At 36.2% G+C, this 20,703-nt stretch overlaps 1 protein-coding gene across 3 annotated transcripts; it reads right to left on the bottom strand.

Annotated features, from left to right (window-relative positions):
• Positions 1–771: 771 nt before the first annotated feature.
• GKAP1 (G kinase anchoring protein 1) lies at positions 772–18,932 on the bottom strand. Of its 3 annotated transcripts, none has more exons than XM_009961129.2 (11): positions 18,720–18,932; positions 16,372–16,515; positions 11,486–11,563; positions 9,815–9,935; positions 8,727–8,749; positions 7,895–8,047; positions 7,392–7,493; positions 5,382–5,445; positions 3,783–3,853; positions 2,757–2,834; positions 772–912 (listed from the first exon to the last, which is right to left on the bottom strand). In XM_009961129.2, the coding sequence occupies exons 1-11, from the start codon at positions 18,930–18,932 to the stop codon at positions 865–867; spliced, it is 1,095 nt and encodes a 364-aa protein (XP_009959431.1). In that variant the 3' UTR covers positions 772–864. The 3 variants fall into 3 exon arrangements, with proteins under 3 accessions (XP_009959431.1, XP_086336045.1, XP_009959432.1); XM_086479919.1 differs by having other exon boundaries at positions 9,806–9,935; XM_009961130.2 differs by lacking the exon at positions 7,895–8,047.
• Between the last annotated feature and the right edge of the window lie 1,771 nt (positions 18,933–20,703).

Genomic DNA, 20,703 nt, shown 5'->3' on the forward strand with positions numbered 1-20,703 from the left:
CCTCATCATCTTCATGGCCCTCCTCTGGACCCACTCAAGCAGCTCCATGTCTGTCTTGTGCTGGGGGCCCCAGAGCTGGACGCAGCACTGCAGGTGGGGTCTCACCAGAGCAGAGCAGAGGGGCAGAATCACCTCCCTCGACCTGCTGCCCACACTGCTTTTGGTGCAGCCCAGGGTGCGGTTGGCTTTCTGGGCTGCGAGCGCACACTGCTGGGTCATGTCCAGATTTTCATCCACCAGCACCCCCGAGTCCTTCTCAGCAGGGCTGCTCTCAAGCCACTCATTGCCCAGCCTGTATTCATACATGGGGTTGCCCCAACCCAGGTGCAGGACTTTGCAATTGGCCTTATTGAACCTCATGATATCCTCCCATATAGGGAGAGGAAATAATGACTGTTGACTTTTTTTTAAAAAAAAAAAAAACAAACAAACCAAGATCTGGATTCAGCAACAGCAAGATGCTTTTGCATGAGCTGTCTCGTTTTCAGTTTTGACTTGGTGAAACTTTGACATTTGCATACTAATGCATTTGGATCTTGATAGTCATTAACTGAAGTCTTCTTAATTGAGAAATTCTGTGAAAGCAAGAATTCAAACATAGAAATGGAAGAGTAAATTTTATTGAGTGACGAAAAACTAATGGCATTACAGTTAGTTTCAGCTCTGCTGGAATACTGATTTTATAACTTTTTCTGTAGCAGAAAGAAAAACAACTCAATTTTTCAGACTGTTAAACAAACTAGTAACTGTTAATTTTTCTTCAAAAACTGCATAGTTGAGCAGTTGTTCAACAAATATATAAATTTCTGCAAAACCCTGAAGATAGATTTGACTTTTTTTGCTTTGAATCTGGTGGCAAGGAAATCACCTGCACTGGTCAGATTCTGAGTGCTTTTTCCCTTTTTTCCCACTCTGTAAGAAAGAATTAAAAGAAATGTTTAATTAATAAACTAGACATGGCACTTTATATCTGCAGTTATAAAGTAGTATAAATTAACAAGAAAAAAAAGTCAGGAGTTAGATTCTATATTTCTTTTAAATTATATAACTGTTATGGGACACAAACTTGTCTGAACACAAAATACTGTTATATAAATTAAAACAGTCAAGGCACTTATAGGATATATAACTGAGATGTTAACATCCAGGGATAAACACACACTGGTTTATTGCTTTTTTCTTTGTTTCTAATCCACAGATTTTGGGTTTTTTTTTTTTTTGAAAGGCATCCTTACTGTTTCAAAGACGTATTCCATAAAAAAGTGGGCCTCATGTTATCAAAGACAACACCACAAAAAGTAATAATATAAGAAAGGTTGTCCTGGTCAGCCTGCAAGATTACAGGAGTGAATAATAAAAGCAGAAACAACCCCTGCAAGGCAGATGAGACAGTTTTCCTGACAGTTTTCCTGAGACAGTTAACAAAAAGTAAAAACCCAACCAGCCAAACAAAAAAGGCCCAGGGTTATGAATTAAGCAAGAAATACAGCAAGATGTGGAAAGATAAAAAGCAACAGAATAGGTGATTCTGCAGTAATTCCTATATATAACAACAATCATTTTTTGTAATTTTTTTACTGTTATTATTTTAATCCTGTTTATTACAATTAACCACAATATGAATTTACCTTATTCAAAAATTTCTCTTTACAGAGAAGAATACTTAACATTAGCACAGGCATGGATGGCAGGGGAAAACAAACAGAAAGACTGAAGTTGTAAGTCAGAACAGTGATCTGAATGACTGAATTTCACAAGAGAGGTACTTTAGTTTCAATTACTGGTATAAGCCCTCAGCTTGTCTGTAAGGGACTGAACAAGCCAAGGATACTTGTCAACTGCTGCAAGACAATTTTAAAAAGGAACTTGCTTACTTGTGGTAAAGTGACAAGGGGAGATTACGTACAGAACCCATGTAATGCTAGCCAAAGAATTTGATGCAATCAGAAAAGATCTGTTGCTTCAGAAAGAGTAATTGTGGCTTAATGAGCCAGTTTTCACAAAATTATAGTTTTCCAACACAAACAGTGTGTTGCAACTTGGAGTAGGATAGCTTGCCGAAGACTACGTGGGTACCTTAGAAGTTTCCATTATATACTACAGGTTCTCCTTGTAACCTATGCAAAAGTCACAGCCTTTTGACAGACAAACAAAAAACTCAAGAACAAACAAAAAAACACCAACAAAATGCATCAAGTCACGCACAAGTACAAATCCTTATTTGAGAATACTGTCACTCTTTAAAAAAAGTCAGAATGTTAAGCAGCATACTATTTATGAAAAAGTTAACTAGAATTCACTAACATGAGTGGCATTATCAGCCAAGTTGAACAAACCAGCGTATGCACAGTCAGCAAGACACCAATCTTATCACTCACATTTCGACACAACTTGATGTGAATCTCCTACAAAGGTTTGGCTACAGACAGAACCAAAGAAGGAATGTGGCAAAAAAAGCCATGAAGTCTACAGTTAGTCCAGTTACACAGTTAGAAATCAACTTGTTGCCTGAAGCATGTTTAGTGACTAGCATACTTCAAGAAGTCTTGAAGTACAAAATAGGTGGTAGACCTCAATTTGCCAAAACTGTGCTTTAGTTTTGCTGCTGTTTTTTTTTTTTCCTACAATATGAACCACTTCTTTTTTTTTTTAAACTGGAAATATTATAGTTAATAGGTCAGTTCAGAGCACATTACCTCATGATCGTCTCAGCTATGTCAAAATCAGGTAAACTTACAAACTCAGAAAATAACTACCTGATATTTTTTTAATTCTGCCTGCAGTAGTTTCACTTTGGATCTTTCTTGCTCTAATGCAGCATGAAGTATAGTTACCTAAAAACATACAGAATATGAATTTATAAAATAACCTTAACATCTGTGAGTTTATCAAGTCAATGTTGTTCTCCTTTAGTATCGTGTTGGACGAACAGATAATACATGCTGAGTTCAAGAGTGACTACCACTATCATTGTGCATAAACTTAACATACAAGCAAAATATTCTTTAATGACTTTTATTTCCCAAGCAACATTTACTGATTTACCTGTATAATGACACAGAAAAGCTATAAAGTTAGAAACTCTTCCAAATTCTGGACTCTGCATCAGTTTATTCCATAAAACACTGAACTGATATAGTATTATGCAACACAGATAAGCTTATTACATCACCCTCAAAAAATAGTACTGTGTTATATGTAAGACCTTTGGACAAGTCAAGGTCTTAGAACTAATTGTTGCTGCAGACCAAAAACAGCATAAGAGTCTTGCATGCTCTCTACTACAGTGACTTGCCACTGACATGTCTTAAGTAATTTGTAGCTCATGTGTGTTCATAAACTTGAGACTAGAAATAAAATAAAACAACCAACCAACCAGCCAAACCAAACCAAACCAACAAAAAAACCACCAAACAACAAACCAACAAAAAAACCCAAACCACCCAGGAAAGAAGCATCTTCTGAACCACCTTTCTGAGCTTCCTAGCTTGGGTTATCAGAGGATGATATTCCTAAGGTGCTGTTCCAGGCAAAATTATTTCAGGCATGCTGCGGTCTGCTGTCTTTCCAGAAACAGGTCTGACTGAGTCATACTGGAGATTTAGATTTACATAATACATGTCCATTGACATATATAGTGCAGGGCTGTGGATGAAATGTGACTTTTTGCTTCAAACAAGTTTTTATTTCAGCTTCTTCCCTCCACTGCCTCTATCACTGCCTTAAATAAATAGCATCTTCGAAATACCCATGAAATTTTACATTTAGAAATCCTTGCTTACCTGTACAGTCAATTCATTTTTGATAGTTTGAGATTCATCAACCTGTAGGAGTATTTCTGCTTTGTCTTTCACTACAGAGAAAGAAAGATACAGCATGAGGATCTTTCTAGATTTACAGGTCTTCATCTGCAATAGCACTATGACATCGCTTTATTTCACTACTTCGTTACCTCTAAATAATGTTGTCTTCACTAAAAGAACAGTAGATGTTGTAAATCAAACCCAACCATTAGCTACCAGTGCCACTAGCAGCAGCTTGAAAAGTTCTGGAGATTAAAGCCCACCCTTGCACTACTTATCCCGCACTTAACCCTGTAAGCAGCATGGATTTCAGAGATACGCATTGTGAACAAAGTCCATCAGGAAACTGAGTATTGGCTGAAATATTGGCTCAAGATTTGGGGATCATAAACTTCACATACAAGCTCAGTCATAGCTATGGAAACTTTTATTTACGTAAATACAGAGATCCTTAAACTCTTCAGCTAGTTTCTGAAATATCTGTGGATAACTTAAAATTCTCAAAATGAAGAAATGAAGTTTTTCTCAAGGCTCAATTCTACCATGAACTTTCTCCTCCCCAAAACACAGAATATTCAGTCTGTAGGAAAACACAAAATTGCTTTTTTTTTTTTAGTATGTTACTACTCCACAAACAAAGGAAAAAACCTTTAGAACTTCACCTCTTTCCTCTCAAGATGAAAATATTTCATCTTGGTTCAGACACTGACCTGAAGTAATAAAGTTCTAAGTTAAAATTTGCAATGAACAATCAGATTATGAATGTTTGAACTATCTTAGACATAGCTTTTGTAAACATACTTTGAAGAAAAAAATTGAGCTCTTTTTCAGTTGAAAATTTAGGTCAAAGAAACTACATTCAAGAGCCAAATTAAGAAATTGAAAAGCAAAGGTAACTTTGCAACAAAATCCATGCGGCTAGCATCATAGACTCAAACAACTTCATCAAGCAAGATTAAGAATAGGAAAGGATAACTATGCATAACAATTATAAAGATACTAGGATATTTACATATATATGAGTGTATATCTAATTTTTTTCCCCAAACTTTGACAACAAACTCTGAATCATAAAAACTCTGAATAATATTATAGCAGAATAAAATTATCACAAAGTTGCATATATAATCCTGTGGTTTAGCTATGCCTATTCATTGTGCGGCAGAAGACTTCCTTAAGTGTAGAACAATGTTTCCAACAGTTCAAAGATATAAGAATTGAACAGTTTCCTGAAGTAAACAGATGCTATGATGAGATCAGTGCAGAACAGATAGCTCTCACTAGCAAAAGAACGACAAACTCGAAGAATCATTGTACCTAAACCATGACTGAACAGTTTATATTTCAAAGAATGATCTCAACATCTCATCAAAAGCTGATTATTCCGTTAAATAATAACAGAAATGAAGCACTGTGTAGTCCACCAAATTCTGTAGTTCACTGGAGTTGCTGCAAATTAAAAGGTTCTTAGTTCTTCATAGCTGTCACTGAGTCACGTTATTTTTAAAAAGCTGCTTTGAAAGTTCCTTCCATGTTTTAAAAAGAACATTTAAGTTTCCTGATAAAACTCTTACTTACTTTCACCTTCTTGCATCATCTTCAAAAGCTGTGCATTTCTTGCTTTTACTTCTTTGTACTTTGCCTGTGTTAAAGAGATTGAATTATTACGTGTATACTCTGCTAAAAAAAGTATTCTAGAAACTAAGCGTGACTTACAAGTTTAAAATGATGACTTCTGCAGAGAATCTAATCATAGCATCATTTAGGTTGGAAAAGACCTTTAAGATCATCTATGTCTTAATTAAGCCACAGCCAAAATAAGGAATAAACAACAGGAGAAGTGGATTAATAACCAAGAGTCAAGAAAAAAAAGGCAAGCACAAGGCTTAGAGCAAGTTAAAATAAGAAAGTTATGTCAATGTATTGATAGTGCAGGAACCACTGTTCACATCTGTATGACTTATATAAGCCTGCTGTGGTTTCTGCCTTGAAAAATTACCATTATAATGCCTTGTCTAGATACCAAGAAAATATAAATAGTATCACCATATTACTTGGGAAGTATGACAAGACCCCACTGCTCTACAAATTGTTTTATTCAGCAGTTATTATGTTACAGTTTCCTTTCAACTCTTTACAGTTTACTACTCAAGAACCCATTTTTACTGTTTTTTCCAATCTATCCAATATCACCACACTTCTTCATAAGTCAGTCTTCTCCTTAATTTGCCATCAATGTCAGTTCTAGCCATGTATCTTAGCTGTAAACTTCTTTTTCCTGTCACAAGTCTCTTCATACAGTTTGTTCTTGTAAGCTTGAAAAAAGTTTAATTTCAGACACACTTTTTTTGTAACAAAGCAGCTGCTATCTTCCACTTCCACTATCACACCATTCTGTGAGGATAATTTACCTACATTTAAGCCAGACCTTTCACGGCCGCCTAAGACTGTATTAAGGTCTCTGGACAAGTTCATAAAATTAAACAGCTGTATCATCGTCCACCACCTCACCGGTATCCTTATGCATCATGTTTGTTCTGTTACATGTGATCAAGTGCGGATGGTGGTAAATATGAATGGTTTTATACTGTAAAATTTCACCTGGGGATTCCAACTTTAGTGCACAGTGAAAACAGCTGTTAACAAAGTTCATGTCTTTATTACTATAAGAAATTTGAAGCATCAGAAAACTCCCACTCTGTCAACCTGCTCAGTCTACCTGAAGCAATCATTTAATATAATTCTATGCTGCTTTACTGTATTTTGTTACAACGCCAGTTCCTCATGCGAATTTTGCCCTTTTTGCTCTAGATACGATCCAGGCAATGCTAACATGGACTGAAAAGAGGGAGACAGAGACATTTTCCCTAGCTACTCTGGTATACAGCGATACCATGTAATTATTAATGAGCAAATCTTTTTTTCCTGGTGTGTTTTGGCACATGGCAAATCTGTTTTCCAGTTTCACTTTTATGTAATAGGAAAAGCTACAACAAAATACAGCACTCCATTCTTGTTACACTGCAGCTTTAAAGGAACTTCTCTTAAACCTGACAAAATATTCTTTGATTTCTTTAACCACTTCAAGTATTGTTGGGACTTTTTGTAGATGCAGTCCAATATTCTTAAACGCAAGAAAAGCTGAGTATAATTTAAAAAATATATAGGTTTGAAAAGACCCAAGAAAGTCCAATTTCCTCCTCAAAGCAGAGCTAATTTCCAAGGCAGATCAGATTGCTCAAGATATTGCCTAGTCTTAGATTACATTTTATTTTTTTTTTCACCATGAAAACAGCAATACTAGAAAACAAGTAGTGACCGATATGCCAGATACAAAGTCTGTTTCTAGATGGTTTGTCTTGATTCTGTGATTCTGTTGTTCTTTTGATTATTTTTAGATATTTAACTTACTTACCAAGAAAGACCGCTTCATGTGGTACTGAAGGAATGGTTTGCTCTGTAAATACGTAATCTATGGCCAGTCTAAAGCACCTCTACAGATTGGTCACATTTCAATAAATGCTTTGTTTCAAATGTATAATAATGTTAAATTTTGTCTACTGTTTGAAGGTATTATCAGCTACATACCTCCCACTGAGTTATTATATTTTTCAGTTTCTCAATTTCTGCATCTTTCTTTTCAAGCTCAAGCTTTAGTCGTTCTGTTTTTCCATCTTTCAAAACACTCTCCTATAAGCAAGAAAACATCACTTCTTAATAGTTTAGTTACATGAATTCGATTCTTGGGAAAGGCAAGTTATTTGTTTGTTAGAGAAGAGAATTTTTGATCAAAACTAAAGAGGTATACGTGAGTAGATACCAAAAGGATAAGAAACACAGTAATATATATTGGCATTTTCTGTGGAGCAAAACCAATTTCAATCACAAGTGTTTCATGTGAAGAAAAAATAAGTAATTTAAATACCTCTTCAGATAGATAAAAATATTACAGTGTTGTGGGTTTTTTAATTCTTTAAGATTCTCATGCTTTTTGATTTGTGTTTTCTTCTACTTGGGTGCTCCCTTCTGATCATTTAATAAACTTCATTAGGCAAACTTCTTCACTTCAGAATGACTGCTCTTTTACATGCCTGGTTGTGTTCATGAGATGTGCAGTTATCTGTTTCACCGTGATCAGTGAGCTGGACTCTCCTTCTCTCTCTTTCAAGTATTCTGTGAACATCATCTTCCAGCCTGTTGAAAAATCCTCCGTCATGCAACGAAGACTGGGAAGAGCTCAGATCCTGTCAAAAATAAGTACTATAATATATCTTCCTTTACATATAAGTTAATATTGAGCTAGAAATCAATGTGTTTAAAAACTAGCTTAAGTCATGGAAAAGCATTACATCTAGATATTGTTTTATGTTGTACACCCTGAGAATACTGTTACTTCCACCTAGACAACATGATATCAACTGAAGAGTCTAGGAATTAATTAACAATTAACATTTAGCTGATGATGAGGCTACACAAAAGCATGAGGTTGGAATTTAATAATTTTGCACTGTGACTACACTAACTTATGTTTTATTTCACTATTAACTATTCTTCCTTCTAAGAGTTCTAATATTTGTGGACTGAACCACAACATAGTAGCATCACAGTACTTCATCTAATTCACTTCTCTTTTTTGTACTACAATTTGTATTCTTAACATGTTTTTAAATCTGCAAGTTGCATCAAAGATTATCTGAAAAATAAAGAAGCAAGAAGTAGTTCTAAGAAAGCCAATACTAAGTTCTCAAGACACAAGAACTGCAGACAAACTTCTCTATTAAATCTGCACCTGTAAAAATTTTCCAAATGAAAATCAGTCAGTTTCAGAATGTATAATTGATTGTAATTACAGAAGGTGCCAAAATAATTACCTTCTAAACATAAAAGGGGTTTTTTTATTAAACTAGGTCGAATAAGACTTACCTCATGTTTTTTAGCAACGTTATCTGAAAAGAATAGAAAAAAATGACATCAAGTTACTTAAATCTTGTACAGCTGGCTATTGAATCAAGACACTTGAAAAGTGGCAGGGGGAAACCCATCTATTGGAGTTCTCCAACATTAACTCTCATCTCAAAGTCACAATAAAATAAAGTCATTACTGAAGCACTAGAAGATTATAAACTATGTTTTACAGCAATCCCTGTATTTGCATCTTCTCCCAGATCTTTCAGACTGCTTAATCAGAAGCAGCGTACCATATTTATTTGTTTCAGTTGAAGTGGAAGGCAATGTCTTTGGTACAGACACATATGCAATTTGTCCGTTTGTTTCAAGTGTATTTAGGCTTTTATGGCACGTATCTCACTGTATACCTGAATGCCTTCCATGCCTTCCAGATTGCTGTGCTTTCAATCTTTTTCCTGTATTCAGATTCTTTGGAAATAATATCTTTAATAAATATTGTAGATTTAGATAAAAATATCCTTAAAAGAAAAACCTTAGAAACCAAATTACTTTCTTCCTTTTCTAGCATCTACCTTTATTTCTTCACCAAAATTCAGAATCTCTGCTCTATAGACACAGATGAAGGAATTTTAAACATACAAATAATGCATATAATGAGCATTAAAAGTTATTTCAATATTTAATCATCTTAATAAAAGCCAGTATCATGAAGAAAGGCAATGATTTACTATTACTCAGGAAAACAAGAGAAACACAGTCACCTGAGGACTGCAAACATAGTAAAACAAAAAAACCCACTTAGATTTTAAAAAAAGGTCACATTAAGAGTGTTTGAGTCCACCACCCACCCCAGGGATACTACATGAAATGGGGTTTTCCTTAACCTCTTCTTTTTCCCCTGCTAATCTAACTAGCCCATTACTATGTAATGAACACTTAGCTTTTAGACTCGGTAGGACACGCTAACTGCAACTCAAATAGTGTTTGTTTAAACACAGTACTAATAAACAGAGACAGAAGGGCATTTTGCTGTTAGCGCACACACACTATGAAAATTCCAAGTTGAACAGCTCATATGGTATGATAAGGCATACCTATATTACTGTCTGACTGAAAGTCTTTCAGAGACACAGTGAGAGGTTTGTCTTTTCCTTGCTGGTTCTTTTTCTCTTTCTTATTCACAGACTTTGACTGAGGTGAAGTATTTTCAACGTTTTCATATTCCTAGAAGAATAAAGTCCCACTGGTATAACTTTCTTCAATACCCAATTAGTTTTTCCTGAAGCTTTTTAAAGGAAAAAAAAATAGTGATAATGTACTAAAGGAGATTTTAGCCTGAAAAGTAATTTGCAGGCTTCAGATTGGTTTAAAGAGTGCAAGACATATCAGCATTTAAGCATTGATTCTGTTCTCTGAAGTAAAGCATTGCTTTTCACTGAATAGCAAATGAACTATCAGCCTAATACTTCCTCAATCACCTACATCAAATTTTATCCAGAAACCAAAACTGAGAATATACGGTACTCAAATAGAGGAAGGCAGAGTGCTACAAAATGCAGGTTAGTACTTTCTTTAAAAAACAGAGGTCTACCTTCTTTTTATTCTCAAAATATGCTTATTCAGTAGTAGTCTAGAGAGCTATTAGTGTGCAGCAATGCTCTACCAATTGACCTTTACTCCTGTTGAAATCAGCCAGCCTGGCACATGATAGCCATTTGAACGAGAGTCCCACCTCACCACATATCTACATTAACATTCTTAGCAAATTATCAGTGTCTGTTGTTAAAAATAATCTTAAACGTTAAATAATCTTAAGAAAAAAAAATTGTCATATAGAAAGCAAAGATGGAAATGGAGTGATTTTCTTTCCATAGAAACAAGATTTGTTCAGTGTACTCATGTACCGTATATTTTGAGTATATAGTATATCTTTTAAATTATTCAGAGGTAATTCTTAAAAAGTCTACAAATGATGCTATGCTACTATGCCTGAAGAATGTCTTCACTTTAAAAGAACTTTATAATATATATTAAAAATTTATCCTTGGTTTTCAAGAACTATGGTACTCTCCCCCTCAAAAAAATAAAGGATTGTATAGAGATACTTGCACAAAAGTGCATATGCAATTTTTATTTCTTCATAATGTAAGATGATATTTAAATTTACATATTTTCATAACATTTCATGGGTCCTGATTTATTGCAAATAAGAAGCAACTTCCTGTTAGAAAAAAAAAATAATCTAAGCATACTTTTCAGAACAATTCTTCAGTATTCCATAAGAACTGCTCAGAAAAAAAGCATCCTGACCAGCTAAGAAAATGTATACAGCTTATTAGAACTAAATTTTAACACTCGAAACAGAGAAACGGTGTTAGCAAAAATGCAAATGATTCAACCATAACTAACATTTTAAGGCCTAAGGAGAAGTCAGTGCTTTGATTCTCTTACTCTTCAAGTGTGCTGGATTTTTCCTGAGAAAGGTCAGGACCTCTTGTACTCTTTAAAAAAAATTCAGCACATTTATATGGCAGAATATTGAAAAAGTAAAACTAATTTTTCACCTTTACACGCCAACTTAAAACCAACCAACCAATACCATTATATATGCTTTCTTTCAAATCCAGTATTTCTCTGAACTCTTAATCATCTGAAAAGTGTAAGCAAACAATTGACATTATGAAAACAGTAGTTTAAGGAGGTTTTTTCTTTATTTTTAAAACTCAAGCCTCAAACTTCTACAGCTTTTACAGTAGGATAAATCCTACAAATACCTTTTTGTGCTCTTCATATTCCAGTTTGCTTAGCAGCAATGCTTTTTCAAGATCAGCTTCAAACATTTCAGATGTCAGCTGAAGAAACAAAATTAATATATTTAATGTGACTAGGTTGTTAAAAAAAAAGCACATAAAACCACTAAGACCACACTAAAATTTCAGTTTCAATACATGTATGACTTCAATTGCCAAAAAGCTAAGCTTCACTCATGTGACATACGGCATTATTAACTGCTAATATACCTTTTGTACCATAAGTAATAAAGTATTTTGCTTCTGGAAACTTTGGATGGGTGTAAGCGTACAAAAAGCTGTGCAAATCTTTATGTAATACACTTACCATCTTGACGATTTGGTTACATTAGATTTTTTACTTTTAGTTTGAAACATGAAAACCAGAGGATGTTACAGTATGAAAACGGTCAGTGTAGACTACCAGAAAGTCTAAGTGCTTATCCATTGCATAGAAAAGATTAGGTTAAATGCACTTTATTTTTTCCTTAGAAGTAGAGCAGAACTAAGAAAACCTGAATTATTTCAAGATGTTTTCTCTTCCATTTCTGAGAAAAGGAAGTATGTAAGTCTTCTTGAGATATGCAAAGAAAACTTGAAGCTTTCTAGGTGTCAGCTATTAACAAAAAGAACTAGGAGCAACACAACAGGAATGAAGGAAAAAATCTCTTTTTTCTTGTTTTATAGGAAAATAGAACATTTCAGGAAGTCCAGCTGCTGGTGCACAGGAGGCTGAAGGATTGAACTGAGAAGACCAGTACCAGCAACAGTTCAATGGAGCCAAAATAAGATATTTACCTAGACGCTATAATCCAGGTAGATAGTGGATAACCTAAATGTAAAGCTAATAACCTATGTTCCTGTTTACAGCAAAGTTAACCAAGATTAAGTTGTTCTGAATGCAAAACTCTATTTCTTTGAGGTCTGCTGTCTTAAGGAATCACTACAATCCCCTGTGTGATATGCTCCCAAATGGAAGCCTTATTCATCATAGCTCTCTCCTTCTCATGCCCTTAACTGAAATACTAATTTGTAAAAATAATTACTCCAACCGTCATTTTCTTGTTCTTTGAATTTCAAATTGAGGTCCTTTTCATTCATTCCAGAATAAACTACAATAGCTGTTAGAGTAAATAAATTACTTGTGTGGTCTTAATGTACTTTGCTCCAACTGGGCTGTGTGACGTACACTAGCTTTTTTGTCTATAGGACCATGTTCTGAAAAAAGCCTTACGAGTTCTCATATGCTTTACATACACTTAAAATTGATCTATTACATGCTGTAAAAGCACACACATTCTTCCTAATTGTTTGTTCAACAATTCGTATGATCAGTCTCGCTTAAAAGAAAACCAAAAAGTGGCTTCTAGTTTTTACCACAGTAAACCAGCCCTTTTTGAGCAGTTATTTGAAACACAGTAAAATAGTGCTCTCAGCACAAATTGCTACAGGATTTCACATACACTTTGGGGTGCTGTCCTTCCTAGTTTTGCCTTAGGTTTGTGATTCAAGCTTAGCATCAACTGATAGCACTGGGCCTCACTGGCAAGGTTTTTGTAGCAGGGGAGGTGAGGAAGAGCCACGGACCCCTGTGGCAGCCAGGCTGAAGGCACCCCGGAAGCCCAAAGGGCTGCAGGCATGGGTGGCCAGCGGCAGGGCAGGAGTGGGGCAGCCACCCAAGCAGCAGCTGACAGGGATGGCATTCACCAGAGCGCTGCCAGTGGTGGGGCCCCTGCAAAGGGACTCCCATCTCCTGCACTGCCTGTGACCTGCAACGAGGGGACTGGAGAACAGAGGGGAAGGAAAGGTTCTGCAGCAGCCAGACATGGGTTTTTTTCTTAAGTGTTTGTTTTCTTTCCGTTTCAGTAGAGGTTTGATAACTGACAATAAATTAAATTGACTGAAATACCCGCAAAAATCAATGAACTGGTTTTGCCCACAACTGTTGAATTCAATCTGAGAATGAGAGTTATCTATCAAAGATTAGGCCTTGTTGTCTACTACACTGAAAAACTCAACACGAGCATGATGAAAAAGGAGAGAAAGGGGATTAAAAAAAGCAAACTACCAGAAAGAGAACAATTAACACACAAAAATAAACTCACAAGAAAGATGAACTTATGATTTTTACCTTTGTGTGTCTGAAAGTGCTAGTTTAGCACACAAGCTCTTAAGTAATTACAAGAATTAATACTAACACAGAGTTATAATAACTATTAAACAACAGTACAAAAATTGCATTTTGTGATCTCTAGTACAACAATAACCATATCAAAACTTACTTACCTAGCAGTCATTCGATGCAGGGCAAGACTAGGTATTTGAAGGTGGCTATACAGAGGTTGCTACTTCTAAGCAGCAGTGGAGTGGAGAGCTTTAGACCTGAATATTCTCAAAGCCAGTCATCTCCCTCCCAGCTGTCTCAGGAGAGATAGCTATAGACTCACTACCACTTAAACCTATCCAAAAATCTAGGAGCCACAGGCTCCCTTGCGTAGGTACAACCAATAGGCAAGCTCTGGAGTACACCTAATAGTTGTAAGAAACTGAGATCCCTGTGCAAAGCTCTTACAGTGACTCTCTTAAAAGCTTTGCTGAAAAAAAGACCATACTGAAGAAAGACCATGCTATTTACATAGTAGCTCCAGAGTTAAGACAAATGTTGACAGTCCTTTAAAAGGAAAGTGCCTGGCAGTATGGTAATTTGGAGGGTAAAGACAAAAAGAGGAAGGCTTCATGAACTGGGAGATGCTCTTTGTGGAGCTGACCTCTGTGGAAGCAGGGAGAAACTGCTTCTCACACAGTGATGAATATCACTGTCCCTTGCAGTATATAATTTAAAATTTACCTCTTCATTATCAATATTGTATAACTAGACAATGGAAACTATGGAACTGAGAGGCTAGGCTTTCATGCCTTCTGCATCTCAAGAATTCAGACTCACGTCTCTCCTCTCAGATAAGCATGTGCCAGTTGCAGCTTGAATCTTCGTGCCAGTCAATTTCTCCAACTCAGAGGAGATGTTTTTATTAAACCTTAAGATACCGTCAGCATGACTTAATGAAAACACAATACAGGAACAGCAGAACTAAAAAGTACCAACTGACATTTGATGCAAGCTTGACTAAACAAGGTATTCTGTCACACAAAACTTTCAAAAAAAATGTCATAGATGTGGAATAACGCCATTTTGTTTGGGAATTCTGCATTCTAACGTCTGCTGAACCCACTTTGCAGCTGGCCTCCTGTCTTTCCTGTAACAAAAAAATCAGACTTTTCATAAGCTTCCAACACTTCTCCTCTTCATCATAAAAGAATACCTTACCTCTTCCTACTACAGGGACCTCCTGTAAGTTTTAACTACCATCTCTTGCTAATTTCAAGAGTAGTGCTATTGCAGGCTTCAGGATAGTTTAACTGATTCTTCCTTTAACACGTACCACACTAACATAAGCATGTTAGTGCTTTTCCTTTACCTTTCTTCCGTGTAACTGCCTTTAATATAACAACTTGTTCTTAAAAGGTTATACAGAGACCATATCAAATTTATATTCCTGAACTGGTGGCAATGATACAATAAGCCAGTACATGAGCAACAGCTGATGAGGACTTTAGCATGCACCCTCTGTCAGGCTTCATTTTCCATCAGAATTCAAGATTCTATGGGCTGAGAGGAGCTGGAGCTTGCTGCTAAATGGCTAAGACTCTTGACCTGCATGCACACATGTACCATGCAACATCCCCCAGAAAAGTAAGGCAGCTTCAGTGGGATGGAACGGTGCAGACATAAATCAGGCTGGAGACATGCTTTTGGCACAGTCATAGGAAGGGGAAGAAAAGAGCTTGGAGCACTAACATCCCAAATTTTATTTCAAGTGATTTAACAGTTAAACTACACAGAAGTCAGAAAAGTGCCTGCCCCACCTCCTCTTGGGTTGTTTAGAGAATACAACTGAATGGGCCATGTTTTGAACAAGCATGAGAAAAGCGACCTGTGGCCCTCGGTAATGTATCAGCTCTGAGTCCCTGTGCTTGGGTCAACTAGACAGATCATTGCTTAGCAGATTTGCCTTTTCACACCTACTCCAAAGCAAACTTTTCTTCATTTATTACTATGCTCAAAGCATTGAGCCTCTAACACTTGTACCTTGTGTCTGTAACCAAATTTACCTTAAGACCACAATTCTTTAACCAGTTACCCACTGATTCTTCAAATTATAGTATTATAGATCATAACAAATAATAATTTAACAGGAGTGAAACAGACATGCTGTAACTCATTACTTTAAAAAGTAACATTGAATGCATAACCTGAAATGGAACTGTTATGACAATTTGGGCAACAAGATTACAGACAATAGAACAAGTTATTACTGAAAGTGTTGGTGATAATATTGAATAGAAATAATAAAGCATAGTTGTGCATATTGAAGGCCTATGGTTCTTTGTGTGACACTGGCTTTACTTCCTAATTTTATTTCAAGGTCACAAGTCTGTTAGTGCCTTGTTAGTAAGCTACTGCAAAAAATCAGCGGGAACTCACAGGCTTTTAGTAATTCTCCTTAAGAGCCTAAAAATGCATATACTGCAATTAAACTAAATTCTTCAGCATTTTCCAATGCTGAATATAAATTCCTCTTAGCGTACTCCAGTATTCACAGTCCAACCATACGGTGTGCAACAGCAGTATGTGCTGGCTCTAAAGTATATTTGATAGAAGATGTGGCCTGAATTTCCACTGAAATCTTTCCTTCTATGTGGCAGTATTTTGTTGCTTCCTTTCCAACCATCTCTCTTTATCCATGAGACTAAACTTCAAGGAGTAACATATTTCAGAAAAGCCAAAGATAGCTAAATACAGTAAGCTGCACCTGCTCATCTCTTTGTCTCCACTCCTGCCAATTTTCTTCCTGAGAGTCCTTCTGCACTGCAGCGTGCAGTTTTTGTTCATGCTGAGATAGACAGCCTCCATGTGAGGATTTCTGGGGAATCTTTTTAAAAGCAAGGTTTCTGAGCTGAAAAACAGTTATTTTTAACATTAATTAAAATGTTGACAAGTATACAGTAACAGTCTTAATTAACTAACAAAGGCATTCAGAGACATGCAAATAGACATGCATGTGCTTTACTTTACTCTGTAGTTTCAGACACATTTGTGTTTAATCATGTATGGTACATATCATAGTGTAAAATTATGGAAAGCTGTAGGTCAGAAACTCCACAGCCACATAACTTTAAACAATTAAAAAGTAAATGTATTTTGCCATCTGAAAGTACTTTTAAGAATCCTGAAGGGATAACTGTGTCCACCAGATATCATGCTGGATCAGGTATTACAGTGTGCTCACACCTGACCCAAATTAAATACAGTGCCAAAGAAGAGGTGGATTACACAGATTTGGCACTGGCAAACAGAGGAACTAGAGGTTCAAGCAGAAAAAGAACAATGTAGACAGTCCTCATACAGTTTGCCAACAATCTAAAGTTGGTCACATTTTAAGAACCTGCAATAAGAATTACTTTTAATCACTGCACCGTACGGCTACAACACTGCCATCTTAAAAATACGTTACATAAATACAAAATTTGATACTGAACAAATAATCTGCAAATTTAGCAGCTCAAAGACATTTACTGCTCAAGCTTAAACACTAACTCACACTCCGGTCCTTACTTGGAGAGAAAATAAAAGCCGCCAATACAATCTACTATCAATTTAGAGACAGGGATTTCCTTAACATAAAGGCTTCTGGAAGGGAGAAAGAAGATATTATCACACGAAAGATGAAACAGAGACAAAGCACAGCAACAGTGTACTCCTTAATGTGCGTTTATCAAGTGTCATGACTTCTTCTTAAAATGGCCGTTCACCTTAACTTAAAGTTACTTAAAATCGAGTAATAATGCAGATGCTTCAGAATTCGTTTTTTCCTTCCCCTCCAAACAGTCCCTTGTCATACTGCCTTTTTCTTCACCATCGTCTCTCTTGCTGCCTGCACCAGCACTACAACCCCTGCTTCCTTCTTCAGATTACAGCGCTGGCAAGAATACTGGTGCAGACTATTCTGACTTACAATTTCACTAGAATATAGCCATAGACATAGTACAGGCTGGGGTGAAGAAGATGAGTCAGCCCTTACTTGCCTCTCTGCCATCACAAGAATAAATATCATTTGCATGCATATGAATTTCTGTAGATACATGTAATGCATATGCATACACACAATTATTCTGATGACATCAAAAGTTTTGATGGTGCTAAGACAGACATAAAGAAACGTCAGGGTATGCTTATTTCCATTATTATGGAAACTTAATCTTCAATATAAAAAGAATAGCATTAAAGCTGAAAAAAATCATTTTACTTAGCGTTACTGCAACTACTAAAATTTCAAAGATTTTAAGTTTAATAGATACTAAAAGAAAAAAATACAGGTTTAGAGGTTTTGTTTGTTTTTCATACTAAAGTGGATAAGAGATGTGTACAGTTTTAGGCAGAGAGATTATCTCAGATCAGTTAATAGACACAGCAATCTAGAATTCCAGTTCCCAGAATCTTGGAACAATTCTTTCAGTCTTAATTCTTAATTTCCGTTTCATCAGAGGCTTAAGAATCCCAATGTCTGAAAAGCACAACTTTTCTTCACTCTGCCCCCAATTCACAGAAGAAAAACCCAAACAAACACCAAAAAAAAAAAACCAAGGGCTCTGGATTTAATAGATTAAGGGGCTGGAGCAATGGATAAATCTGAAAATTACAATTTAGGAAACCAGGTTTTAAAGCTTTTCAGACAGAGTAGGAAGGTCTCACTATCTCATCAAAAGAAAAACAAAAAAAAACAACTCGAAAGCACCTTGTAATTTTAACATGCTGGCTCTCCAAGCAGGCAGCTGGAACTGACTACCTACAAACCTCTGAAAACAAGTTGTTTCCTACCAATCAGCTTTTAGAAAGGTCATGCCCTTCATCAGAAATTAATTATTCAAGTGGTGTTGTCAAAAAAGTAAAACCTAGCAATTTATTCTTATTAAAAATTTTCAACTTGAATAGTAGGGAGTATTCTACTTTTATAGAACTAATTTTTAATAAAGCAAAAGAAAAAAGCAGTCTTTGTAAGTAGCATGTTTCGTAAAAAAAAAAACAATGACTTGTAAGGGACAGCAAAAATTATTTCTTAGATGACAACCTCACCCGCTACTGAAAATATAATCCCTTTACCTCATTGGCCTCACTCTGCTGCTGTTCTTTCTTTTTTCTCCTTTTATTTCTTTTTTTCTCATTTGTAGATGATCTTCCTCCTGAAGTTTGAGATTTATTGGCACCACGGCCACTTTTTCCTTTCCCAGGCTTCGAATCAGTATCACTTTCAACTTGTAGTAAAGCAAAACGAGATGCAGTAGTAGGAACTGAACTGATTATGGTAGGTTCCATCGCCACATCTGAAATCTGAAATTCTACGAAGCTGTCTTTCTTTCGGGAATTATTAAGCTCCCCTAGGAAAGTAGCACAGAAACGAGAATGAAAACAGTGTTTGACCAATCAATAATTCATCTCTCTTAGCTGCAGGATTAGTATATATAAAAAAAAAAAAATCCGTCCTATTTCTTTATATTTGTGCTAAGTTGGATTATTTTAAGTATTCGAACAAGAACTACAATTTTTTGTAGCTATTTTAGGCTAATACATTTGTTCCTGAGAGATTATGTTTGATGGAAAAAACAAGTAGGTGGCTCTGAAAGAAGCTGGGCTTCATAATCTGGTGGGCAAAAAAAAAAAAAAAGCAGGAATAGTGTAGTGTTCCAAAACTGTTTCAGATGCCATCCCTGGAGCCTGACAAATGTAGTTTCAGAAAGAAAGCAAGTAAATATTACACATGTGCAGGCTCCAGTTTTGGGTAAGCAGCCCTATTTCTTATTTTACAAGTAGTATCATTTTGTTCCCAAGCCACTAGAGCTTCAACAAGTAGTTTTCCTCACAGGAAGGCAAGCCCCACATTGAGGCTGGTACTATTCTCAAACATTAGGCACACCTGTTCTTACAGCACACCACAGAGGATGTGTTGGGGAGGCAGAACTGAGAAACACACTTTCGCCTTCTGCTGCCCCCTGTAGCTATAACCAATGCGTATATCCCCACGACACCATTCCAAAGTACAAATCATTTACCTAGTGTAAAAGTTAAATTTTTGTCATATTTGGCTAATTGCAATTTTTCCATGCAAAGTTTAGTGAATTAGGAGAAGACTGAAAACAATGTTACTTCATCGGTGATTATACACTTCATAGAAATTTCATAATCTAGCTATGTTGATTTACTATGATAGAGAGGTTTAGTGAAGTAATATATACTTTTTGAAAGCACTGTTTGAAAGGAATCCTCACAGTTTGGCACCTGTGACTATAAGAAGTTGCATGTCTGCATAGATGGTCTACAAACAGGCTGCCTGTTAACTACTACTACAGAAGAACATGAGACTCCACAGACATGTCAAGAGACAGCCTGGAATTTAGTGATAAAAAACAATCTCAAGGACAAACTTGAAAAGGTGCTCTAAAGATGCTCGGATGTATCAACACAAAGCAATGCTATGTTACCAATGCTATGGTAAATGGTCATCATTGTGACCATTAGCCAAAAGAATTATTAAAGAGGAGTATTGCATTTTATTTCTCAGAGGTGAAAGAGAATGAGCAAGAATAGAGACAGTATTAGCTTACAAGTTTACTGAAGACAAAGGTTACAGTGACCAGCATTCTTCTCATACAAAAGCTACCCTACTCTCTCCCAAAAAAAGGAAAATGAAGCTGATCATATGAAGTCCATTGTATCCCAAGAATAAAACAAACTTGACATCAAATTGTGAATCTGCCTGATGCTGAAGTTCAGACTCTCTGATCAGACACAACCACCATGTCCTGGTTTGAGCTAGAACAGAACCAATTCTCTGTTCAGGGATTTTATTTTTCAATTAAGTCTCTTCTAAGAAACTGCACTTTCTGAAATCAACAGCATTTCCAGACAGTGTCGAGTTCTAGCAGTGACAGCCCTTGGTTTATAGCTACCACCACCGAGCGGTGTGCAGAAAGGCTCTTGCTTTTACTTGCTCCTGTAGCAACCAGGGTCACTGCTAAATCTTGTGCCCCAAGTGAAAGGGTCTCAAGCACACGAAAAGGTCGGACCTGCGGGGAGGAGCGAGCCGGAC

This window comes from Leptosomus discolor, chromosome Z (assembly GCF_034619465.1).
Source record: "Leptosomus discolor isolate bLepDis1 chromosome Z, bLepDis1.hap2, whole genome shotgun sequence".
Lineage (NCBI taxonomy): Eukaryota > Metazoa > Chordata > Aves > Leptosomiformes > Leptosomidae > Leptosomus > Leptosomus discolor.

Coding starts and splice junctions, on each gene's coding strand:
- GKAP1 (XM_086479919.1), bottom strand. CDS start 18,932: ATGGAACCTACCATAATCAGTTCAGTTCCTACTACTGCATCTCGTTTT. Junction 16,516..18,719: donor AGCAGAGTGAGGCCAATGAG/GTAAAGGGATTA, acceptor ACTGTTTTTCAG/CTCAGAAACCTTGCTTTTAA. Junction 8,048..8,726: donor ACGTTGCTAAAAAACATGAG/GTAAGTCTTATT, acceptor TATTTTTGACAG/GATCTGAGCTCTTCCCAGTC.